This window comes from Ambystoma mexicanum, chromosome 6q (genome assembly GCF_040938575.1).
Source record: "Ambystoma mexicanum isolate Mex_15411 chromosome 6q, UKY_AmexF1_1, whole genome shotgun sequence".
In the NCBI taxonomy this organism is placed as follows: Eukaryota; Metazoa; Chordata; class Amphibia; order Caudata; family Ambystomatidae; genus Ambystoma; species Ambystoma mexicanum.
This window is the reverse complement of record NC_090937.1, coordinates 1,467,173,705-1,467,200,825: the sequence shown is the minus strand read 5'-3', so window position 1 is coordinate 1,467,200,825 and position 27,121 is coordinate 1,467,173,705. Positions and strand designations below refer to the sequence as shown.

General features: G+C 43.5%; 1 protein-coding gene across 1 annotated transcript in view; it reads left to right on the top strand.

Annotated features, from left to right (window-relative positions):
- The window catches only part of POLR1A (RNA polymerase I subunit A), a 1,786,762-nt gene that overhangs the window by 935,946 nt on the left and 823,695 nt on the right, over positions 1 to 27,121 (top strand). The window contains exon 14 of the mRNA XM_069632173.1: positions 15,886 to 16,077. Within this exon, the coding sequence (XP_069488274.1) occupies positions 15,886 to 16,077 (192 nt within the window). The remainder of the gene's footprint in view (positions 1 to 15,885; positions 16,078 to 27,121) is intronic.

The window sequence follows — 27,121 nt, the reverse complement described above, 5'->3', positions numbered from 1 at the left end:
TACAGACCACGATCTGATACGAGTCCTGAGACAGTCTTTGAAGAATGGACTTTCACACAATGATATTTGAAATTATACTTTATATATTGTTCAAGGTAAGTAGTGTTTTGTCCTAGGTTACAGGCAATTGGAGTTCGAATTCTTTAGTCATAGAGCAGAGCATTCTTAACATTTTGACTCTCCTTGTTAGTCAACCGTAAAGTCCAAGGTCAACCAGGGTGTATCAAGTTTATCATAAGGCTCTCCTGTTGTTCTGTAAAACCTTTTTTGGCTTTGCCAGGAAACAGTCTCTCCCTCAAAATAGTGAAAGGGATATACAGGCTGTTGATTGGCTAAGCAGAATAATTTCTGATTGTGCATAACCCCAATGGTAAATATAGGATGAAATGTTAAAGATGGGACCAATTCGGACTCAGATGCTGAGTTGAGTGGCGGAAAACTTGATGGAAGAGCATCTTTGGCAATTTCCGACACCTGGCAATCGCATTTGGGTCTGACAAAGGTGAAAGGTCAACAGCACCAGTCTCTGGTGAAGGGGCTGGTCCAACACAGCTGAAGAGTATCGTCAAGCAAGATGGTTAGTTGTGGAGCCATTTGTGACTATTTTATGCCATGAACTGCTATTTGCGGCAGATGTCGTACACTGCAGCAGTCCAGGTTGTTTGAGGTGCAACGCTGTTGTTGCAAGGTGTAGCTATGCTGTTGCAGCTGTACAGCCAATGTAGTTCAAGTGAGAGACATACTTCTCCAAGTTCCAACATCACTTTTGGATTTCTTCTGAGTTTTTGCTTATTTCTCCAGTGCAGGAAATAACTGCAAGCCACGGGCTCTGGCATTTGCAGGAGCATTCTGTGTCCTGTGCTTCTGCCTCTTAATGGTGGTGCATGAAGGGACGGCAAGCAATACTTTCTTGGGGGATCCTTGAGTACTTGATTCATGCATTGCCCTCTGGTCAAGGGAAGGAAACTGCTCTGCTCTGTCCCCTCTTGTTGGTAGAAGTCTTGTGCCCGCAGATATCAGGCAGCACTCCCTGTGAGCACTGTTAATGGAAGAGCACAGGGGACCAGGTGAATCGTCATGCAAATGAGCGCTGCTCTCGGTTGATGGGCTGTATAGTGGTTGTCATTGGTACTCTCTTGGGTACTACTAGAGTTTTGGTAGGTTGCGAATTTAAATCATGCTGTCAGCTACCAAAAGTGCTGATTGATGCTGTGAGCAGCCGGGTTACTTAATGCTTCAAGTGACTGAGTTGTACTGTAAGTGCTCATTGGGAAGCATTGAGTAGTGAGCACGCCGTCTATGGGCTCGCTGCTGAGCATGGTGTTGCTTGCACTTCTACTGGTCTCCCTGTGTGTTCAGGCTCCCCCTACAATCCCTGTTCTCCAGTCAACTGCATACTGCCTGCTGTTTTTCTATGTTCCTGCCATCTCCCTTGGTGTCATGGTGCGAAGGAGACTTTGCCTGTACCCTTGGCTGATACGAATAGCATCATGCATGTGAGAGTGAACAACAGAGCAGAACAAAAGAGCAGGGTTGGGGCAACCTGCTTTAAGAATTAAGTAGCTGCATGCTAAGGTATGTGGTACTGGTTTCCTGCGTCAGGTGGCATGTCGTGCAGGGTATGTACTTGATGCTTTGGGAGTACCTTGTTACTACATACAATTAGGCCAAACACAATTTAACACTGAAAAGCTCAATTGATCTCCCACCCGCACTGCCTCACTTTTGTAACTTTATTTTAACTGACTTTAAGCTAATCAGTGGTTGTATACGTTAAACCCAAAGGAATGCTGCTCATAGGGGTCCAGCAAATCCTGCACACAAGAAAAATACTTCAAGTTTGTAGTCCAAAAGTAAAAAGAATCCAAGTAAATGCTAGCTCACCAGACATCAGCTCCACACTCAAGCCAATGCATAAAAAGGTTGATTTATTCCACCAAGTTAGACAGGCCATAAAGTGTGAGCTCTCATAACATACACACACAAACACATAGACATCAAGTACCCATGACCATCTTTTGTAAGTCGTTGTACAGAGTTCAAGGAGTTGAAAGCACTTAGAGGATGAAAGAGATGATTAAAGAGCAGATGAAGGAGAAGTAAAATATATATGGAATCTTAACAAGTTTCAGATGTTATATACCTGCAACAAATCCCACTTCCTCCTCTACCTTGTCTCTTGATCATTGTCTTTGGATTACCAAACAGGCCACTACGAGGAAAGAATAAAATAATCCACACTACAAGGAAATATGTAACACTGTTAAGTATCTAGATTTCAAGCATGGATGATACCTGCTCTCCCTCTGTAACGCTATCTTTGGGTCATCCATGCCATGCTGAAGCTTGAATCCGCACTAACAGGAGGTCAAGAACTGCAGTCTATTACGGTGGGTACTTATGGTATGGGGGGCTGGGTGTGTGGGCCCTGTTTATTCCTGAGCAATCTCCCAGGCTGACTCCACTGAGCTTGCAAACCCTCCGAGTGTTTGAGTGGATTCGATGGGAAGGAAGACTATGCGGGGCATGGAAAGGGTTGCAAAGGTGATTGGCAGCTCATAAAGGAGAATACATCTGAGAAATTAAGTGAGTGCATAAGCATGGGGAAACATTCACTGGCTTATGGAGTAGGAACTGGACAAGAACAAGCTATTTCAAGAAAAATAGATTTCCGACTACATTAACCACAGCCACTGATCGGGCATGGAGGTTTGCCCAGGTGGCAAAAATGGGATGCCACAGCATCAACCCCAAGACAATTACAAAGCCCGCCCCTAGTGACGTAATCAGGGAAAGGTTTGGAGGTCCACAAGCATTAATACAGGAACATTTGCATAGATCTGAAGGAAAATATTAAAAGTTGATAGAGTGAGGAAGTATTTTGAAGAGCAAGGCCCAAACGCCCACAGTTGAGGATAACAAACTGCACAGCCTGATTAATGACAAGATAAACATTGAGTAAGAGAGAACCTAATAACATGCTTTAGTCCTATCCTGGCTAAACGACAAACTAGGATAGTACTATGTAGACCCCAAGAGCTGAGTAGGATTAGGAAGATTCAAATACAGGAATGTAGCATCAAACTGATGTGCATAATAGTGAGCTTCAGCAGGTGCAGCTGTACAATTTTTCTAGAGGGCAGTAAGGAAATGAGAATGGCAATCCCACATGAAGATAGTTTAGAACCAGGTTAAACATGTACGCAACCTTTAAACAACATATTTTACTGTATATGGTTTACAAATACAATTCTCAATTATGCAAATAACACACAATTTCATCAACAATTTTAAATTCATCACAGTTAAAGAGTCTGACCCTAATTAATCAGTAAAGAGGCCCTCCTTCACACAGAATACATACATAATAATTCAAAAATGCTGCTACATATACCCGATCTGATCTATTTTCACAGTTCAGACATCTTTTCCAAAGATTTTCCTTGTTATGCCAGTCAATTCCCAAAAGTAATTTCTGGAAGTAAGTCATTCTAAGTAAATTGAACACAGTACATTCAATAATTAGATGTCTAAAAGTTTCTACAGTCCTTACAAAATCTCCATATTGCTGTTGATTGATCAATCATCGCTCTCCTACACAGAATCTCCCTTGTAAGCAATACATTCAGTCTAAACATTATCATAAGAGACCTAAAGAGGTGATTTGGGTAAAGATTCAAATACATAGCAACAATCCTCAATTTTCATTTTTATTCATGGATTAAATGGTCCAGTAAGCAGCTTTTTTGCTCTGAATCTCAGCGTCCAACACCCATATTTGGTTAGGAGATCTTTCTTCAAACCCTTAGGTGCACTTGCCCAAAGTTAACCACCACCATACCAGATTCTGTTTCATGACCGCAGTATACAAACTTTTAAAATATATGAATTTCTGCTCTTTTTCTGCTTTGCGCATTCTCCCAGTTGAAAGACTTGTAAAGACAATTGTTGCCACTGTGACGGGACAGAATTAAGACAGCGACTCTTTAAGGACATTGATCAACAAGTTTTATTAAATAATAAGGTGTAAACCGAACTATCCCTGTGGCCATGGGATATTCCCTACATAATGGAATAGCCAAGGAGCTAGTCAGTCTTTTCCAATGTCTAAAAAGAATCTCTCCACTGTCTAAAAACGAAGACAATCTGACCCTATCACTATTCCAAACAAAATAAAGGGGCATGAGAATAACTCCCTTTTCAGGCTCAGTGCTTCCAGCACTGGTCTTCTCAATATGTGCTTTTTCAATAGTTCTTGGTAACTCTTTTTTATTAGTTCATTAAATTATTTCCTCAGGTTACTATTTTCCTTAGAACTGAGACAAGTTATTTGTGTTGTATAATTCTCATCTGTGATCTTCCTGTGCTTCCCCTGTCCCCTGTTACCTTCGGTCTCACCAGGAAACGCCTTTGGAGATTTTACGGGTTTGGGATGGTATTGTTTGTCCACCGCACTATTGAGCCGACTTCCTCGGTGTCTGCTCATCGCTTCTCCTCTTGGTTACTTGGAGTCTCAACGGGGAGCCGCTCCGTTTGTTGCAGCTTCCCTGTGGCGGTGTCAGTGTGTTGCGTGGGCCCGCTTGGAGACTCCTTCCTCTTTTGCTTCTTGTCTTTCTCGCAGCTTTGTACTCAGCTCATTGGATTGGTCACTTTTTCCTAAAAAGAGAGTAATTTTTTCTCCAGAATAATAGCATTGGCTATCTTCTTCTTAAGCCCAGTCCTGGTAGTGGACAGGGTATGACGGACCCATAAATGCCACCATGTATATTTGTGAAGGGTGTTCCTCTGAGGAACAGAAGTCCTTGTCCCCTAAGAGTGAGTCCCTCCCATTGAGGCCCCACTTGCCTCTACCCCTAGGGAGGATTTTGCAGAGCAGGCTCACCTTTGTAGCCCCACAAAGCAGAGGGGGGCATAATCTAACTGATTGTTAGGTTAGATTTTCATTTTTATACTAAATCTCCCTCACCTTTGATACCCCCAGAACTTCTTGCTGGACTTGTGGATTCTTTTTCTATGTTTCGGAGTGAGTGGTAACCTTTTTCCCAACTCCCTGTTTCTTTTACTCTTTCTATGGGAGTCATTTGTGTGACTCTCCATACTTTAGTTTTGGAATCATATTTCCTCTAACCTTTTGGACATCCACATTTTATTATTGCAGCACACAGAACTTTCTGTGCAGTATAGCTCTAGTTTTATTTTCTAAGATTTACCTTGTGTGAACTAATGTTCCCACGTGTAGAATTATACTTGTTATCCTTTCTACAATTTCCTTTGTGAGATCAGCACACCCCACCATATGTGGAACGCTGAGGGGTTACATAGTATCCCCTTGCTCACTGGTTCTGTAAAATCTGTTACCGTCCTTTACTTACCTTGCAGAACACATGTTCTCAGGGGTAGAGAGGATAGTTTATATCCTCTCTACATTTTATATTGTGAGATCAGCACACCCCACCTTATGTGGAGTATTGAGGGGCATCCACTGTATTCCTTTTCTTATTGCTCCTGTAACACTTATGGCGGGTGGCAGTGGACGTGTTCTACCGACTTTTGTGTGATTTTAACCCACAAGCTGTGTTCACAGCCACGGTAAAACACTGAAGATAAAGGTCACCATTGACCCAAAATGGTGGCTGTATTCTTTCTCTCCCCATTTTTGTGTCGTGGTCCTACTTCTGCGTCCTGGGTGGGGGAGTACCTGGTTTGATTTTTGTCTTCGGCAGGAATGCTTTGTGAAGCCCACCGAGGTTCCAGAGTGTCTGTGAAGACAGGAAACAAGGAAGGAGTCTGAAACTTCTCATTCCTTTGTCTTCTGGCATGCCTGCCTTGAATCTGAAAGGACAGTGAAGCTCCAAAGTTTGACTGTACCTTGTGTATTGATTAGCTGGTACTGGATAAATGGCCTGGATGTAGAGGCTGAATAGAAGTCGACCACTGGAGCTGAATCCAATGAGGAAGAAGCAGCAGAGATACCTGCAGCTGATTACAGTGGCTGGAGATGCCTGCTGTGTAACCGCTACCTGTGCTGACCCCTTCTTCCATGCGTCAGAGGCATTCGGAAGACGACAACTCCGACCCTTGGACTTGTGGGACAAATTAGTCTTAAGACGACCTGCCTTTTCGAGCCATACAACAAATGAGCGTTCCTGGCCTGCAAACCGCCAATACCCTGGGACCTCGAGACTGAGTGCTGTGCATCTTCTTCCCATGACCGAATCCCGCTGAAACTTCGGTGGACTCCTACTGGATCTCCAGAAGCAAGAGTCCACTCCTTGAAGACCCTTCACCAGGGTGCTGACAGAGTTAGCAGGGCGAATCGATCTAATGACCACCGTTTTTCTTCTGGTACCTTTAAAAGGGTGCCAGATCCACAGAGCCGCAAGAAGCACCGTAGAATCCTTTACTGGGAGCTTTCCTCTCAACTGCTGCTGCAAGTCCCTTCCAGTGTCCTTTCCTTTGTTACCCCGACTAGGACCAATAATCCAGAGACCTGGTCCTGTGCTGCTGCATCATGTAGGTGTCCGTCTGCAACTTCTTCTTCACTACTGAGGTAGAGTGTGGCTGGAGGTAAACTTAGTTAAAGTCTGTGTCGCTCCATTGTGGCTAGGGCGGTGATTCGTGTAGTTGGGAGTTCACCTATAACGTTCACCCAGGCCTTATGCTGGAACGCATGTAGGGAGCCTTCTACGAAGTCCCTGAACACTTTTACCAACTCTAAAGTCTGATACTTGTTTGAGAAATCCTCTGGAACTATGATTTTCCTACAGTTTGTTCTTTATCCTGTTCTACCCCTGGCCCCTGGACCACCAGGGTCCCCTTTCTGCCTCTCAGAATATTCATGCCCTAGATTAGGGAAGGACTGCTAAAGTATAAGGCCTCTATGAAGAAAATATAACAAGTGTTGGATAGTACTATTTGCTATGTGTTGGTGCTGTAACTGTAAATTCCTAAAATAGAATAAGTTACACCGGTTACAAAGTTATTGCTTACTTTGGAAGTACATCTGCCATCCTGAAAAGTATTACAAATGTATTGCTTTCCTTTAAATTTTGTTCTACTTTTCTTGAAAGTAAAATTACTAGTATAATTATATTATTCCTGAAACCAATAAAGTGTAACTGTTAACTACGAATAGGGTTTGCTTACCTTGAATTACAGACTGCCATTCTAAAAGTCTAATAATGTAGTTTTACTCTCCTTGAATTGCATACAGATATTCTAAATGTGTTTTATACTTTGGTGTATTTACCATAAGTATTGTGCTGGTTTTTATATTGTGTTTATGACTTATAATAGTACTTACCTTTCTAAAGATTTCTCTTTGCTTGTGCATATATAAAATAAACCATTATTTTTTAATATACATCAATGTACACGTTTTTCTTTGGACCGTATGCATGCTACAAGTTCTTTGTACCTTCCTACAGCTCTATCTCCCTCCTAACATAAGCCTGGCTCCTCTGCCATACTACCAAAACCTTGAGTAGTACAGACTTATACTAGGAGTTGGAATTTCTGTATTGCGCAAGGATAGTCTTATAAAGTCCTTTGGGTGGACTTAGGAAAAACTGTCCTAACACTGACCACAGGTAAATGGGAGGAGGGTAACAGAAAGGAAAACATTTGGAGGAAAGAGGTAAAGCTACCACGACTGCTCCTCAACAATGGTACACCCTCTCTAAGGGCTACTGTTTTGTCCATTGCTACAACTATGTCACTTTGTACAATGACTATTGCCTCGCCGTTTGATTTTGATGGGCCACCCACTTCCATAGAGGGGGCCACACTGTGTAATGACCAATGCCTTGCCAAATGTTAATAATGATCCACCCTGTGTAATGAACAATACCTCGGCAAATGCTACAGATATGCCACACTGTGCAAATAACAATGCCTCACCAAATACTATTGATGTTCCACTCTGTGCTATGACCCAGGCCCCAGCAAATGCTATTCATGTGCCGCATTGTATAATGACCAAGGCCACCCCAAATGCTATTGATGTGTCACTCTGTGCTATGACCAATGCCTCACCCAGTGCTACCTATGACCCAATCCCAACCACTAGCACTCGTGTCATGCCCAAAGAGAGGAGCAGGCCAGAAACTGTGCCCACAAGGCCACACACCATAGCCGCCAGGACAGGCCACACCAACTTAGCCTACAACCCTCTCCTCAGTTGTGCCCTAATTAATACCCGCTCCATCCAAGCTCATGCCCTGGACATCCACGACCTGATCAGCACCCACAACCTCAACCTTCTTATGATCACAGAATCATGGTTGCATGAAGCTTCCAGCCCGGCCCTATCCCTCACTCTGCCGACAGGGTACACCATATGCAGACAGGGCTGCCCCTCTAAAGGAGGGCGTGTGGCCCTAATAGCAAAAGACACCCTCTTTCCATCAGGAAGACTGATAAGGCCATTGAGAACAACAGTGACTACCGTCTTATCAAACTCAATTATCCCATAACTGCACCATTGCCCTTCACCTTGTCTACCGGCCCTCAGGCCCCTTGGTGGACTTTCAGCCAGCCCTTACCTCATATCAGACAACCTAAAATAATCCACCAAAGCCATACTCCTAGGAGACCTTAACCTTGGCCTCAATGATCCCAAAGATCCAGCAGCCAAGTCATTAAACAATGCGCTTGAGACACGGGTTCAGGAACACCATCACTGACCCTACTCATACTCAAGGTCGTATCTTAGACTGGGTAGCCCAACACAACTGCCCACTCTCTATTACTAGCAACTCACCGACCCCCTGGTCTGACCACCACGTCATTCATTTTGACACTGCCACCAGCGATCTCCATAAGCTCACGCCAGCTGACTGCTGAAAGGTTGCTACGAGTGCCTGCCTACAGGCCCCCCTTCTCCAATGACCTTGAGGTTCTCGCTGAGTCCTATAACACTTCTATCAAACTAGCAGTGGACGCTATTGCCCCTCTCACATCCCGTAAAGCTAAACCTACCAGACATGCCAACGCTTGGTTCACCGCAGACCTTCTAGAACTCTGCTCCAGAAAACGTGCTGCCCTATCCTTATGGCAAGCGAATCCCTCACACTGTAAGCTAGAATTCCAAAACCGTGCCAAAGACTACAAAAAGGCCATAATCCGAGTCAAAGGAACCTCTTTCAACTCTAGCATCTCTGATGCCAAATCGGATACTAGAGAGATCTTCTCTATCTTCAGAGATTAAGAGACTCCTACCACCTCTCACCCCCTCAGACTATCACCAAAGATAAGACCTGGTGTGATGGGATCCAAGCAGCCATGCTCAACAAATTGGACACCCACACTACCCAACAATCTCTGACCCACTCATCACTCCCTAATCCGCCACAAACCAATGGACCAACCATCACATTCTCCTTTAAAGAAGTCCAGGAGCAGGATATCATTAATATCATGAATTCCATCAAACCCTCCAACTGCAAAGGGGACATTTGCCCTGCGGTCATTATCAAGGATTGTGTCAGTACTCTCGCCCCCTTTCTGACAGCTTTCATTAACGCATCCTTCTCCACCAGACAGGTACCTTCCTGCCTCAAAGAATCCTGGTTGGCCCTCTCTTAAAATAAAAAAAACCACCATGGACCCCCACGTCACCTAACAACTACAGGCCTGTAACCACTGTCCAGTTCCTGTTGAAAATACTTGACAAAGCAGCCTACGTACAAGTGCAAAAATTCATTAAGGAGAACAGACTCCTCGGGCTGCGTCAATCTCGGTTTCGCCTGGGGCACGCTACAGAAACAGCCCGACTTGATCTGACAAACCAAATGGCTGACGCATGGGATTCTGTTAAACCTGCTCTACTTTTACTCTTACACCTTTCTGCTGCATTTGATCTTGTTGATCACAATGTCGTCTGCCACCACCTAAAGGAAACAAAAGCACCTAGGGCACAACTAAAAGTATAATATATTGCTATTACATTCCTCCCATTATGGTCAGCATATTTGGAGTATCTGTCACTGGTGAGTGATCCTCACCCAACTAATATCATTGAGACACACAGATAAAACCTGTCCCTATTTGGAAGCACACCCTGACCCTGTCAAGGCAAGCTCTCCCTAGTAAGAACAGTGATGTACCGCCTATATAAAAGTGAGAAATCTTTCCCTTATCTACAAACCATATAGAAGTAAATCCCAGATATTAAAAAAGCCAGTCCAGGTACAGATAGAGACTGTTAACATTAGATCATGTCTCTTATATGTTATATCTATGGGAGGTAGATCCTCGTAGGAATTTCTCTGTAAAGGTCTAATCAGCAAATATGTGAAGTGCTCCTCAAATAACACACCTAGTGCTGGATAGTTAAAAACAAACAAGTCCTACACATACAGGGCATGTAGGACCTCCTGATTACAATATGCCCAATGGGGGCTGCTATTAGTTCAATTGTGTTTGCATTAACTTATTGCAACATCAAAAATGGTCATAAGATGGCTCATGAACCTAAGGTCGACCGGTTTCGATGACCATTTGTATTGGGTCATCTTCTTCAGGACCAAATGATTAGTCTTTGATATCGCTCCTTACAAGATCCGCACCATCTGGCAAAATCTCCATCCTCAGAGCTACTGCTTGCTAACGCTCCGGGCGGCGAGAAACACACAAATGTACCGTTATACACGATGGAAGTTCCTTGCTTCACGTGATGTCTTGCGTGCGCACTTAAAAGGCATAGGGTGCGTCTAAGGGGTGGCCCGCTGTTTTTCTTCTGTGTCTTCAGCAGTCACAGGCAAACTGTGTCAAGCTGCCTCAGCACTATGCTGTTAGTCTGTGGCTAGGAGCAGGCCGCACTAGCCACAGACTAACAGCATGGTGTAATCTATTCTCCTTTTGAGTATTTCTCCCCTGAGGATTATTTCCCCTTCATTATCACATTTTAATGACTATTTGGCTGCTTCCCAGACAGGTAAGGGCACCATCATAAGGATTGGTTTGATTCTCCGCCTCTGGAACTGGTGGCCATCTGTCAACAACATGTTATCAGTTTCCCTCCACAGTCTGGTTCCCTTCTTTTGGTATTTGGGCCTGTCTGCTAAAGGTCTGGAACTTTAACTCCAGGTAGGACTCTTGTTGTGTACCAAAGTGGGTCCAAAGGAAAAACAGTCTGTTCCTGCTATTATGTGATTCTTAGCAGAATGTAGAACATCAAGGTGGAACCTGAATCCTGCCATGTCAAAGTAGAATGTTTACTTCTAGTTAGTGTCAGTTGGCAGTCCTGTGATAGGGAGAATGTGCTGAGGGTCTTATACACTGAACTTGTACGAGTAAAGAAGACTTACTCATACCGCAGACCTTGTGTGAGCATCTTTATTACATTGGCGACGAGGATGGGATAAGAGAGCAGTGGGAGGGTGAACTGCACTGCGCCAACCAGCCATCAACTGCAAGTTTGGAGAGAAATTAGACCAGCGTATTAGGGATCAATTTATCATCTATTGCTGTAATGATATAATAAGGGAGGCGATATGGCTGAAAGATGACCTGGATTTGGATGAGGTAGTGCGAATAGCAAAATGGGTTGAGCATACTATGGCTTGTGTTGCAAAACTTGGTAGGAAGGACAGCAACATTGTGTCTACTGAGATATTGAGAGTGGGTGATAACAACAAGGACTGTAAGAGTATAAAGAAGAAGGATGGAGAAACACATAACCTAGGCGGTTATGATAACATGGATGGAAAAGTTGATAGAACAAAAGCATATAGGAGTGAAGAGAGATTATGTTTTAGGTGGGCTTGTGCGAGTCATTTTGCGGGTTCCCGGACTTGCCTGTGGAGAAAGGTACCATGTAACAAGTGCAAGAGGTGGGGGCACTATGCCAACTGTTGCAAGAATTATTCCATGCCTAGGGAAAAGATTGTTGTACGTTTCAGAAGAGTCGCATCCATCGTCGGGTGACGAAGCAGACGAACATGTATAAATAGTGACAGTGAATATGGTGAAGTGTGGTGAGGAAGATGCATGCGACAGCCCATTTGCTGAGATATGGGTCAATGGGAAGAGAGTATGAATGATGGTGGATTCTGGGGCAAAGTTATCCTTAATGTCACACGATGTTTATGAAAAGGTTGTTGAGGCAGCGTCAAGGACTTGATGCCTTCAGATAAAAGACCCAGCGGGCATAACCTGGGTAGGATAGATGTTAGAGGATATTTTGTAGCTGTATTGAAGTTCAAAGGGAGAGAAACCCAGGGGAAGGTGTATGTTACTAAGAGTGGGGAAACCTTACTGGGATGGAGAGAGCAGAAGGGTTTGTGTATAAGTTTGGATCCCAATGCAGATGAGCAAGTTTTACATGTGGTTCAAGGTAATCCAAATGTGTTCTCCAAGATGATTGGTTGCGTGGGAGGGATGGTACACAAAATTGTCTTAAATGAAGGAAACAAACCCGTAGTAGCGAAACTGCGCCCAGTCCCCATGCTGTTGAGAGATGGTGTGAAAGCTGAACTCAAGAAGTTAAGGGACGGTGGAATAATTGAGCCGGCGAGAAGTGTCGAGTGGGTGTCTCCCCTCGTGATAGTAAAGGAATCGAATGGGAAGTTAAGGTTGTGTGTTGGTTTGAGGGAATTCAATTTGTTTGGTTCTTGTTGTACTGTGTGGAATTCACACAACCGATAAAGAAAGCAAAAAAGGGGATGAAGTGGGTTGTCAAGTCCTGATGAATGCCCGATTGTAACAGAGGAGGCTTCCAAACTAGATGCAAGGGAGACCTTAAGGATCTTAGGGCTGAAACACGTTAGTGTCAATGTTTTGTTTATAGACACTGTTTGAGATGTTACATGGTGAACTTTGAACGTATGTAGGTAGTTGCATGAGCATGACATAAAAAATTTCCCGGAGTAAGATACAGCACCACTTGACTATCAACAGTGGGGTGACAACAGTGAATTCAATATACTGTGAAATACCACATATGTATACAATGTATTTCAATTGTGATACCCAGTCAGTGTTTGTGTAAAACTGGGAATGAGTAATTAGTCTCACGTACTAACCCCCACACATTTGATTATTATTTTCGGGAGGATAGCTCAGGGGCCAATTGCTCGCCTTGGAAGCAAGGCGGTATGGAGCACCATAGGTTCGATCCCTGGGTCCGCGCTTAAAAACCTCTAGGTATTAAGCGCGTTATAAATAATCTATCATATCATATGTGTATGGTATGAGTTGTGTATTTGTTTCAGGAGATTTTGAGTTTCAGGAGACCAATTGTTTTGTGTCTGTTTTTTATGATGTATGAGCTATATTAAATCTATTTTTCTATATAACTGGGTCTGTTTGTAGCTGTGGTAACCAGAGGGAGGGTGTTTTCTGGTAGGAGTGTATGTACTGTTGATAGTTACACGGTACTCCAATGTTGGAGCTTAGTATTGTTTCTGATAGATTGCCCTGGAATGGTGGGAGTACATCACTGGGTCCCACACATTTTGGTATCAAATCTTAGATAGTGAGCGTTCTCAGACTCGGTGAGCGTTCTGCTGCAGATGCAGAATAACGCGAAGCACGTTTCATCAATCGGGTGTGGTTTAAATAGTCTTGGAGTGATGAGGAGTCTCCTTCCACGGCCCTGCCTAAGTAAGAAAAGAGTTCCTGCTTCCAGAAGAGTTCCAGTGCTGTATCCAGGGAGTGGAGCTGCCCCACCCAGGTAAGAAAGTAGTCCCAGTTCACCGAGGACTTCTAAGAGTCTGGCAAGTAAGCAGCATGGTCTGCCGCAGGTAAGTCCACCTTAGATAGTCAGTAATGACTGCAAGGTTCTGACAGGCAACTATGCAAAGTTTGGTGCAGATTGGTGAAAAAAAGTGTGTAATTTTATAAGGAACAACGCTTCGCCAAGCTGCAAACCCAGCCACGAACCCACACATTTTCACTTTTATAATTATTGATAGTGGTAGGGCCAATTAGATTAGTTCCGGACAGTGGACTTATACATTTGGACATTCATGGACGACTAGCATGCACCCTAGTTAGATGTATAGGTAGGGACTATCACATAGTGATAGAGAAAGTTAGACCTTATTCTTTAATTAAAACATTTGGAACATGTCCTCATTCTTCTTCTGACCCCACCACGTGGGCTAAACGGCAATGGAGACTGATGAGCATTGGAGGCCTTAGGGGAGAATATTAGGGAGAGGAGAGTTCTTGAGATCTTGGATGAGGAGAACAATGGGGAGATGACGTTACTGGAAAGGTTGGAGAAGAACAATGAGAACAAACCTACAATTCACTTCCAACTAACATCTGCAACGAGATTTCTTATCCTAAATTCAAGAAACTACTAAAAACATGGCTCTTTAATAAAGACGAACATCCGTTGAATTTCTCATGTCAACATTGAATCCTAAGCCTACAAAGTAATCATCTTTTGTGTAAATTGTCTTTTGTATTTTATGTGTAACTCAAATTGTAACTATTGTGTCAGAAATGAACCCTGAGCCTACAAAGTAATCATCTTCACTTGTAAATTCTCCCTGTATTCTATGTGTAACCAAACTGTAACTAGTTAATGTAACTGCTAAGATCTCAAATACGCTTGTAAATCTGTAAATCTATGCCATGATACCCAGGGTTTGGGTGTAAAATAAAATGTAATAAATAAAATAAACAATACTGCTATTAAATGTGCCCAATGTTATGTTGTTACACGAGCAGCCAATCTACCTTTATAATATAGACTCAATAAACAAAAGAAGTACCATATTGATCTGATTCAGAGGTAATTCTAAGACTATAACCTTTAATTTGATCTGTAACTGATTTCATAAAATTACCCAAATCCACACCATGCAACTTTGATTTGAATTTGTCACTATTTAGCTCATATTGAGCTGGTAAGGTATTAGGTCAATAGACCTTTTTAAAGAAAACAAATGTAATACATTTTCATTTAGAAAGACCGCTCTGTGACCTCACAGAGCAGACTTTCTAAATCGAACTGTCAGCCTTTGCAATGCACACGAGTACGCACAGTGGCTGACAGGCACGCCAGGACCCGGAAGTGGCCGTGACAGAGCGCGGGTAAGCGTGTGTGTTGCATCTGTGTTGCGTGTTTGTGTCTTTGTTTATTTTTGGGGAGTTTGGGGGTGCTTAGGGAGGTGGGGTTTGGGTGGTGAAATCCCGTGATTTTGAACAAATCCCGTTGGGGCAGGCTGCGGGTGGTGCGTGGCAATGTGGGTTTTTGCTTTTTGTACCCTGTCCAAAATCGGCCCCAAAAAATTGGTCATTTTGTTGGCCGGCCTACAAAAAACACAATGATCATATAGAACCATTTTAATATGGGTGAGGTTTATTTAGTAGAAATGACGCCCTCTGCAGTGCTTATTGAAGATCTTCTGTTAAGGTGTAATCTTCTGTGATTGGTTGGAACTTCAGCATTAAGGGAGATAGATAGCTTTTCATAAACAATGAAAGTACTATTCCCCTTATGTTGGGTATGCCCCATTTGTAATGATGGGCAGTTTGTTTTATTCACCTTAAAATATAATTAAATATTCATTTTCATTGTTAATTAAGCCATAGAAGTAAGCCTTCACTAAGCGTTTAAGTACTTAGAATGTCTTCTGCATTAATTCCCACTTCCATCAGGAAAGGTGACTTTGATGTTTTGGATAAGTCCACCAATCACTCTCCACCAAGGCATCAACCACCTCCAGCACAACTACTTCCCATCACCTCCACATACTCGCTGATGCTCCTCTGTCCACTCATGTGTTTCCTCTCTGCTCTTCCCATTTACATTAATAATTAATATTGATGTTCTTTGCTAATGAAGATGACAAGAAATGTACCTTGACAGTGCGAGTAGTTTCCGGTGCAATTATCCAACTAATGTCTTACCTGCTCTCTACCTTCTAGGATGGCAAGCCGCTGGCAGGTTTAATCCAGGATCACATGGTCTCTGGTACGAGCATGACCACTCGTGGGTGCTTTTTTTCAAGAGATCAATACATGGCACTGGTTTATCGAGGACTCACTGACAAAAAGGGTCGTGTGAAAATGCTCTCACCAGCTATCCTGAAACCATACCCACTGTGGACAGGAAAACAGGTAATGCAAGCAGTCATTTCTATACATTTGGAACAAATGTTGGGAATAAAAACACATCCTGCGCTACTAGCTAGGACATTCTTATTGTGAGAGTCAGAGTGAAACCGAGAAGTAAAGTGAAACGCTTCCCTAACGTCTCTCTTGTTCAAAAATTACAATAATCTTTGCGCTTATGTGCATTTCTCTGATCTGAAGCAAATGACTGTTAGCCGTATTCTTCACTTGATCTGTTTAATTTTTGAAATTGTTGTACAGTTACTTGGAGCAAATGTTAAGGTTCCAATCTCATTGTATTCTTCAAATGTAGAACACTTGCCCATGATATTGCAGGTACATGCGGGTTCCTACGCTTGTGAAACCGCTGAGTCAATCAAGTTTTGCCGCGCTGGACAGCACTGCTATGCTATGGCAACAGTCATTCGCATTCAGATCAGACAAAGGCACTTAAGCTCCGAAGAAGAGCAAATATAAAATTAGCAAGGCTTGAAGCACATGCTGGCTTGATACTCTGATATTTTCAGTCCGAAGTAAAAAAGAAAATCGATTTTTATTTTAGTGTTGAGGCCCTTTTTGAGAGCAAAGTTTGCTGTAATTTCTATATATATTCTCATAGCTATAGTTCCTGCCTTTTCATTTGGGTACATCATCTTGAATTCATTCATTTGGGTACATCATCTTGAATGAATAAAGTGGAGTCTTCAAATGTTAATCTGTTGTTAACCACTTATGTGGTACGACTTTGATTCATTTTGGAAGGATAAAATGATCCCAAACGGAAATACGATCAGCGCTCTGCTGGAACGCTGATTCAGATCAAACTCAACCTTGCTTTTTAATGCTACTTTATTCTTTTTCACATCTTTCAGGTTAATAGTAACATGCTAAACTCCTCATGAATTTTGAATCATGATTTATTGTGCAAATCTTAATGTTTTAATTTGTCCTGTTAACTTGCAGTCGTGGCATTGTATGTATGTGTGAATGTATCTACAGGGTTTATATAGCACAAGCCTAGCTTGGAGGCAAGTGAGCATTCTACATAGGCCACACACCCGTGGCGCTATAAGTAGGGTGCATGGGTAGCAGAGGAGCTGGATGGATAGTAGGAGCTCTGGAGTGGGGGAGCTCTGGAGGGAAAGAAGGTGAGTAGAGTGATCAGCAAATGGCAAGACATACTTTGAGTGAGGTATTTGGGTCCCTACCAATGTTCCCTCTATTTATTTTTCTCTACGTGCGGAAAGGGCTGGCCTTTGTGCGCTCATTATTTTCCATGTGCACAACTGATTAATGAAGTAAGACACTTTGTGAGCATGCATAGTTAAGTCAGCTATCAATTCCAAAGCGTTTGTAAGGCAGTTTCTGCTTTCCAGCCGCTACAACTCTTTTCAAATCGGTGTAAACAGTTAATTTGCAAAACTTTTTCCAAAGATAGACTAAACAATTATTTATTTTATATTTGATTATAAAGAGTCAACCACCCTAAGATTTAAGGATCTGCCACAGTACCTAGCAAAAGTACTCCTTCTGAGACAATGAATTAATCATTCCGCGAAATGTGTACTCGCCACTAGCCCTGGCTAGTTGTATTTGACTCTTGGTGAGTAAGATATTGTGTGCTTTGTATACGTGTAGAAAAAAGTGGCAAGTGACTTTTATGGCTGGCTAGTACCTTGCAACTTGATATTTTGGCCGCTGCATTAAGTGTTTTATTCCCTTGGAAAAAACCTCTTTATTACAACAAAAACTAATATCACTCATTATTACTAATATGGCTGGCAGAAAATTCAGATAGGATACAATATTTGCAGATGGAATAATGGCAATCAAAAATAATCTCCACTGTAATGAAGTAATTCAAAGACCAGGAGAACATAATTTGTGTAAGCATGAAAATTGCATCAGAATACGTGCACCACAGAATATGATGAGAATTCCTGTGCCACTACTTATAATCCACACTACATTGTCTTGTGTACGGAGCTGTGACAACACTTACTCAAAACCAGTCTTGCAGCTAAGAGGCTACCGCCACCGGTTTTTACTTCCTAAAAACAGGAAACTGTGCCCAACAAAAATGGTAAACAATTAACATATTCATATATCACCCATCTTCCCCCCACAATGCTCCATTGATATTTTCAAAGCAGTGGCCAGCAGAGCAGTGGCATAGGAGGGAACTATACTAATATTATTGCCTGATTTCAAGAGCAATTATTAGGGGACATAGCATCTTTTAATAGGCATAAAGTATCCCTATTGGCAAAGCAAATGATTTGACTCTGAAAAATCATTTGATTCCATGTAGGGGGTAACATCTCATCAGAGCCCTACTTGCAACCCTGACATAGGAAGTGAAAGGACAGGGCACATAATACAGCCTACGGTTCTGCCATCCCTTCCTCACTACAAGCTAGATAAACATTCAACAAGAGCCTCACTAGGATGTCTCTTGGAACACATGAAAGAAAAGCGCATGCATGTGTCTTTTATGTTAAGGGCAGCATTCTCAAAGGTACAACAGTTTGAGTTCCATCTTCTGTAACTAGGACCCTTCTTCTGCAATTCGCGGTTTTCAGGTAAACAAGATGCATGGGAATCCTAAGGGCACTAAACATAGAACACGTGATTATATTGAAAATCCCTCAGCTAATCAGCACAGAAAGAAACAGAAGGTGCAGTTTCCTAGACTGCTACTAGTTTCCTATTCTTCAACAAACACACAACACATTTCCTTCACTGTGCTGCACTGCTGAAACATCTGACTTCGTTTTTGAAAGTTACAAATGTGTTCTTCACCCCCAAGGAGTGTTCTCTTGGGTCCGTCCCCACAGGCCCTTCACAGCTCCTGTGCTAACCTCCAATACTAGTTGGAAGTGCCATGTAAAAAATGAGGGATTGCAGCAGTAAAATACTCACTGGGATATTTGCATACCCACAATACTTTGCAAGAAAATCAAGACTCCCGGTGATTGCATGGGCAGTTTAAGAAAATGACATGAATCTGCATGTATGCAATTATTTTGCAGTGCAAACAAGATTGTTTGCAACATACACCACCATAATATTATTGGGTAGGATTATACAAGTGCTTAGTGAAACATTTTTTTTTAATAGCAGTGAGTTTCTGTATAATTTGTTAAGGTCCATGCCCAAGGAAACTCTGAAAATTTGGAAAGGATGCAGATTGCGAAAAAGTATTCTAGCTGTATGAATATCCGTTGTCCTAATAAAATGTACAAGTAATTCCATGCATATGTTTTGCCCATTAGCCCTTACAGACCAAGTAAATGATATTGAAATGGTGCTCTCCACTTATAGGGTAATGTTAGCAATGCTAAAGTAGGAGACTTTGAGTTTGACATTTGCTTACTCAAAATCCTTAGAGGGCAAATTAATATTTGATTTTAATAATACATTAACTTGCATGGGTACCATTTCAAAGTGCTTGTGGGTTATATGTACAAATAGGAATCATGGGGGAGGTTACACATCCAAGTAGCCTGTTTACTTAATAGTAGCTCACAGTTGGGTTATATAGTGTGGATGATGCTTTTGCTAAGGCACCATGAGTAACACAAATTCCGGTGCTTGAATGTTATTCATATTACAAGAAACATAAAACAAGTGGATGTAGGTACGAATCTGGTAACCTTTTACAGAGCCAACATAGGTAGAGGCAAGTTTGTCCGGTAATATCTAAATGTGGACTGAGGCAGAAGTTACAATTGGTACAAGGTACTCATGTGGTAGAGTAAAGTATAGGAGTCATGGGTGGGGATGGAAGGTTACTTAAATGATGTATGTGGGCATATCCGAGTTAGATCTTCTGTTCATCGAGCCACTTTTTCATATTCGTGAGGATGTATTCTGTTTTAGGTTTTTAAGGTCACCCTTTCATGGTAGTGTAATGTAATTAGGCAAGACCAGAATATCAAGACTAGTTAGTATGAATTTGTTTTATTAGGAGAGAAAGCAAATGTGTAACGCTCACCTGATTCCCACGGAGGCGCGGGTCTTGGCAGGAAGGTGTCTGTAACACGAAACGTGATGTGCAGGATTCGGTTGGCTTCTGGGGTCGACCCTCTCCGCACTGTGTGTCGAACTCGAAGGGTGAGGTTTCTGCAGGTGAAATAATATGGGGATTAAAGGTCTGGGTTGCTGAATGTCCCTATCTCTCTCCTCCCAGCTTGACCGTTGAACCCCCCTCCCAGGTCAACGTGCTCACCTTAGATAGGTGAATGCTGGGCTCTCCATCTGCGTCTAGTGCAGGGTGCCGTTGCCAGTTCCTTCACTGGTGAAACGTGGGCCTCTTGACTTCAGAGGATTGGTACCGTCGTTGACTGCACGACCGGTAAGTTTCTGGACACCTTTAGTCTTTATAGTCTTTTATGCGTGGCACTGAAGCGCCTGGAGTTGCGTAAGTATGGCAGCGCTCTTACTGTCTCTTTCTTTGTCTTTGCAGGAGACGATGCAGAATGAAGATATCCGGAATTCGCCACGTGCCGGTAAGTGTGACGCTGCTGTTGTCTTTGCAGGTGAAGATGCGGCGTGAAGAATCCGGAATGCACTGCGTGCCAGTAAGTAGAATAATGCTGTTTATCTTTGCAGGTGCAGATGCAGCGTGAAGAATCTGGAGTGCACAGCGTGCCAGTAAGTATAATAATACTGTTTGTCTTTGCAGGTGCAGATGCAGCGTGAAGAATCTGGAGTGCACAGCGTGTCAGTAAGTATAATAATACTGTTTATCTTTGCCGGCGGAGGTGCAGCGTTAGACACGGCCGCTGCCGATGGATCAGGTAAGCAAGCACTGCGTGTGAAAGTTCGTTCTGCTAACCTGTTGTTTCTGGTCTTTTGCAGGTGCTGATGTTGCTCGGGTACAGGAATGGTAAGTATAATTCTTGCAGGTTCAGGATCCCAAGAAGAAATGCTGGAACAGACTCGGTGAACGTTCTGCTGCAGATGCAGAATAACGCGAAGCACGTTTCATCAATCGGGTGTGGTTTAAATAGTCTTGGAGTGATGAGGAGTCTCCTTCCACGGCCCTGCCTAAGTAAGAAAAGAGTTCCTGCTTCCAGAAGAGTTCCAGTGCTGTATCCAGGGAGTGGAGCTGCCCCACCCAGGTAAGAAAGTAGTCCCAGTTCACCGAGGACTTCTAAGAGTCTGGCAAGTAAGCAGCATGGTCTGCCGCAGGTAAGTCCACCCAAGCACCTTCACACCAATGATGAGCCCGGCGCTTCCAGTGCCGGGACCGATGCTTCTGATGAGCCTGGTGCCACCGGCGCCAGGACAAGGTCCAAAAGGTCCCTGTGGGGACCGGCTGGTGCCTAGGATCAGGGTTAGGGGCCTGCTTCCAAGGACGTTGGGCTGGTCCTGGCTCCTTGGAAGCAGTGATCATGACAAAATGCCAGATAACTGCTGTTGCTTGTGCCTTATTACTTCTTGCGAAGATGGGAATTGTCTGTGTGCGCTGCTAAAATTCTTCTTAGCGGGACTCAAAGGGAAGCTGGGCAAGCGCACATGTGCACAGCTTAGAGGGAACATTGCCGCCTGCCACCACTTGTAATTCAACGGTAATAACGCTGGTCCAAGTGACAATAACAGTAACACCATTTGGTGGTACCTGGGCAGATTTACTGGCCAGATATCACCAAACTCGTAAAATGTGTTACCTCGACTCCTGTTTTAACTCAGTGTCCTAACCATTTTTCAGTAACACTGAATTAATCAATAACAATTATGTTGATATGTACATGAAATATCCTGTCACCAATTGAGGCATGCATCCTGCTCTTGAACCCCACACTGCCTGCCTTGAGTTTGGTGTTTTTATACTGTTATTTCCTCCCCCTGAGTGGGTCTAGTAAAAGCTTTGAGCACATTGGATAAGCTTTTGCACCTCTTTCTTTCACTAAGCATGCAGGGAAGTAGCATTGCATCTCCAGCTGGGGAATAATGATTCTGAAACTATTGCACTTTGTCTTCGGAAAGTCAAGAACTGGTGTCCTTGAATCCGCGTAGTCGCCTCACTGTGTACCCTGGAAACTCCTGAGAAGTGTCCTTTGATGCATTGGGTGAAGCTGCAACAGTATTCAAACACTTGCTACAATTGATGAGTGCAGAGGTACCATGTTCCCTTAAAGGGAAAGCATTCTTGGTCTGTGTTGTAGTTTTGGGTCTGCCTAGGGAGAGCTTCAGGCTCCGTTGTGTAGGAGGGTGTTTTGTCCTTGAGATATATATATATATATATATATCAAGGAAAATATATATATATATTATTCTTGAAATGGCTCTTTAGGATGTCTATTAACCCAAATACAACAAAAGAAAAACACTACATTAAACAAAAGGTTGGTAATACATCGCAGTTAAAGCGTCTTTTCCACCTCCTATCACCTCTGCCGAAATGTGCACCGGGAACTCCAAGCCAGGCGAACAGAGAGATTTGTGCTTAACGGGCAATTAGGAAGCAATAGGTCTATCCTTCCCCCGAAGCTCCATCTGATCTCCTAATCTGGCTCTCCCCAATTCTTCACTGGCATTCGGCCGAAATGTCAGATAGAACATTCCAAGAGGTTAACACTTCCCTTCTTCTCATGGGAGCCCACAGTTTGCAACGGTATTAGAAAAAACTGTCCTTGAAGCACTGTAGACTAACATAGACGGTTTCTAGTGAAAACAGTGTTCTGAGCTCACATTAAAATGCAGCTTTTCACTGAGGCCTGATGACAATGTCCATTGCTGAGAGCACCCAGAATGCATTTCCAATAGACTCCATGTTTTAAGATATTACATATTTAAAAAGCATTACAGGGGGGGGATCAGTATTATCCTGCAGGGTCTCACACAGGAATTGCGCAGGGGCAAAGATTTCAGGACTGGCAGGCTCCAGATGGGGCCAAGGTGGGCTGACGAGGGAATCCTCCCATATCGCCCCATGGCCCAACTTCAACAAGCTCCCTGGGCCACCTGAGGGACTACCTTACCAGTTACTAGAACAAGGCAGGGGACTTCACAAGACCCAGTTTTTCGTCATACTAAAGGTGGCAAAACTTGATCAGTGGGTGGATCAAACACCTAGCACCACCAAATAGTATTACTCAGGTACTTGCTTTCCTGAAATTGGGAAAACGTGTTGAAGCACAGATATACAAACAAGCCTTGACTGTTAGCCACACTCTACAGCCTCTTCCTCTCCTTCCCACAATATTGTAGCCTGCTTTTAAACTCCTCACTGTCTAACAATAATAGCTTCTAAAGTGGAATTTAGAAATTAGCTGGATTACAGAATTCCAAAATAAAACAATAAAATTATGATGCTGTCTTAACTGTGCAGTATTGGCAGACGTTTTGTGGGAGGCCGCGATGTACTGTGTGGTGGTAACTCATTATCTAGTATTGGTTGTGTGCAGGTTCAAAATGTTGAGTCATGCAGTGAGAAGTTGGGTAATGCTCCGCAAAATGAGAAAGTAGTAAGTAGATGGAAGTGTTCTTGGGGGATGCACCTTTCCAAAATAATTACGATCTTGGAATTTCATTATTTATTATTTCAGTGTGCACCTGGCTGAAAGAACCACTCAAAGGCTTGTCTGATGTAGCTTATTGGTATTGGCGTGAGGTGAATGATCAAATCTTCTTAATCCATTGATCAAGCCTCTAGTTTTCTTTGCCCTCCAGGGGCAATGCTTTCCCCGTAAATTTCAGTCTATTATCATTATCCACCAACATTCCACTGCCTACTTCTCCTCCAAAACATAAAAAATCACCAACATCTGTGACACCCTGTTCACCCCTATATCCCTCCTCCCTTTTCTTTGCCCCTCCTAGCCCACACTTACTCTTATCTGTCCCATTTCTCAACTACACCCCTTCCAAGTTGAAACCCATCCTCCTTGCTTCTGGTGATCATTTTATGACTCTCACACTTCCTCCATCTTTAGTCTCTCTCTGTCCACTGACATTTCCCCAGCTGTTACAAAGTAGCCGCAGCCATATCCATCGTATTAAGACCCCAGCAATCCATCTTTCTACAGACCTGCCTCTCTTGTTCCCCATCACTCCGAAATCCTTTCAAGGGCGTAATCTTTTATTACATTGTCAACTACATTATGATCACCTCCAATCTGGGTTGCACAGCAAACATGCCACGGAAACTGCTCTCATCCATATCCCCAACCTACTTACCATAGCTCAGGACTCCTATATATTCTCAGACCTTAATTTACTCAATTTGAAGTGGTCTGCAAATGTCATTTCCAGGAGAGAGGATACCTATCCTATTCTCAGGCTCTTGTGATATTTCCATTGCTCCAATGATGAGTTGAGTTTAAGCTTGCATGAACTCAGGCTTTGATTAGCTGTGATGGTGTTGGATTTGCTACAGCTGCACGGTTTCAGTGAGTCAATGTGTTTATGCCATCAGGCATGAGCGGTGTGGTAAGTCAGAATCAAGAGACAGACAAGGAGGCAGGTTTTGGTCAGTTTTATTTTCTCTTTAAAGTAAAAACACCTAATATTTCCCTATGCCTGTAATGCTAAGCCCTTCTGTATACAACAGAAAGTCAAAAGGGTGCTCATGAGTGTGTCAGGGTGGCTGAACAAATGAAGTCTGCTGTCCAGAATCCTAGTCTCTTTCCCTACTACTTGAAAGAAAAAACCCAAAACAACCAAGACCTACTTCTGGGGCATTGCCTAAAGAAAGGCTTCTGACTGCCACCCCTGTGTTTTTTTATTGTAGGCCCTTGTCTATGTTCACAGTCCAAGCACATAGTTCATGTGCTGCTGGAGTGCCATCCTGGGTTCTTTCAGTCCTCTGTTTCTCTCTCCCCTCTCTGGGATTGCCTGATTCTCTCAGATGACTAGAGCTTGTCTCTGTTATTCTCTCCGTTCTGGGATTTGTATGGGCTTCCCTCTGTCTCTTTCCACATCCTGGGACTTCTTGGTTCTCTCCCAACCCCAGGGCTTGTGTCTCTGTCTTGCCGTGCCATCTGCCTTTTGTTGTGAAGGAGCCACTGTGTACCTGCTTGATATGGGTGGGGCCTCTTGGGAGGGTTGTGCGGGCAGTCTGGTGCTCTTCTCACTGCAGAGCAATTTTCGCGACTCATCAACTGCCGACAGCTTCTCTTCTTTCATGGTCTCCTTGAGTGGGGCCACTGTGTGTGACTTCTCCAGTGGAATTTGACACGGCCCTCCAAGGTTCTCTTCTCGTATTGCTGCATCGGACACGCTTGGTTAACCCTCAGTGAGGCGCTATTGCACATGCCAAGTGCACGCGGATTGGGATGCCTTGTCTGTCATTCTCTTTCTCTCCTGCTGGCCACACCTCCTGTGTGCTGCGAAGTAGTTTACCTCGATGGGCTGCACTCATACCTTCTTCTGATTGGTTCCTCAGATGACGTGTCTGCGAGAGGCTGTCCATTTCATCTCTGTTTTTTTGCTTAAGGACAGCATGAAGTTTGGGTCAGAAGCACAGTAAGCCATTAAAGCGGTCACAGGGTTATCTTCTATCTTACCTATATACACTATGAAAATGTTAGTGTGTGGGTGGAAGAGATTGTTACTTGTACCCCTCTCTGTGTACTTCCTGTCATTTAAAGGAGATGGGTGATGGTCTCCTCCCGAGGGATCCCGCTTACCCTGTAAGTCAGCACAGAAGAAAATTCAGTGACTCCACAGAATTACATGAGCAGTAAAGGATATGCTCTGACTAAACACCCTTTAGTAGGCTTGCATGTACCTACCTTTTATTAAATGCTCCTCCTCCCCACCAGTATATTATTGGCAGCCCCATGCACCCAGAGAGCTTCAAGTAATCTGCAGCAACATAACCCAGGTTTAGCACCAAGGAGCGCTGAGATGCAAGGGTGGCACAGGCTTCATTCTAGCCGGACAAGACACCCTTCCTGTGCAGTTCCCTTAGGGACCACTGCAAAAGATTTAAGACTACAGGTGTTTGGCAGTAAACCCACTTGGTAGCAGTCTGTACCACACAGATTCACTTGGTAGCTGTGGCTGAGCAGTCAGACTTCCCTCAAGAAGAGTTAGGCAGTATGCTGTGCATACACAATAGGTACAGAGACACAGTAGTACAAACAAACACTGACCAGAGCTTGGTGTAAAAGTATATAATTATTTATTTAAAAACACACTTGTAATTTACACTAGCAAAAACGAGTACATTTAGCACACAGTCACTATCATATATATATATATATATATATATATACAACCCTATTCACTTATTAGACAAGTCTTAGTGAGAAACACCACTTATTTTCAGACAGAGGTGAGCGCTTAGCATAAGATGACACTCTAATAAGTTGTAAAGAAAGGGAGGAAAAAGGCAGAGTTAAGGAAGCACACACGTTTCAATACTTTTACAAAGAACCACAGTAAGGCAGGATAGGCAGAGTTCTACTGGAGAGCAAGGAAGTCAATTGCAAGGCCCACTCTTGGAGAGAGCACACAGAAGGGGTCCAGGTTCAAACAGTGGGGTTATGCCCACAGAGCCTTGTAGATGGTTTGTACAAAAAGGATGAAATTAAAGTCAGCAAAGTTAGCTAGATTGTCCCAGGCCAGCCCAGGTTAGAAAGTCGAGGCTTTACTGTCACCCCGAACGATCTGTCGCAAGGGAAGCCAGGCGGGACACATTACCTTAAGTGTGAAGGAAGCTCCAGCGGGGGCAGTTGTTCCTGGCAGCAGATGCAAGTCGGTGTTTCGTCCAGAGGAAGAAGAGGTCTCGCCGTGGAGGAAAGATGAAGGTTGTTGCACTGCCAGGGAAGAAACCAGCCGCGGCGTTCTCTGGTTAAAAGGTACTACTCTTCTCTTCTCTTCGCGGTAGTGGTAAACCATGGTATTCCGGTTGCCGGGGTGCTTCGCACGGGCAAGGCGGCCACGAGATGCTCCAGGAAGATGAAAAGACGGGCAAAACTGGTTATCCCCACCAGTCAAAGGAAGAAGACTCTCCGGACTGGAGATCTCCTCTGTCGTCGGGAAAAGTGGTGAGACGGTTCAGCAGGCCTCCACCGGTGGTGTTGTCGTTGCAGGT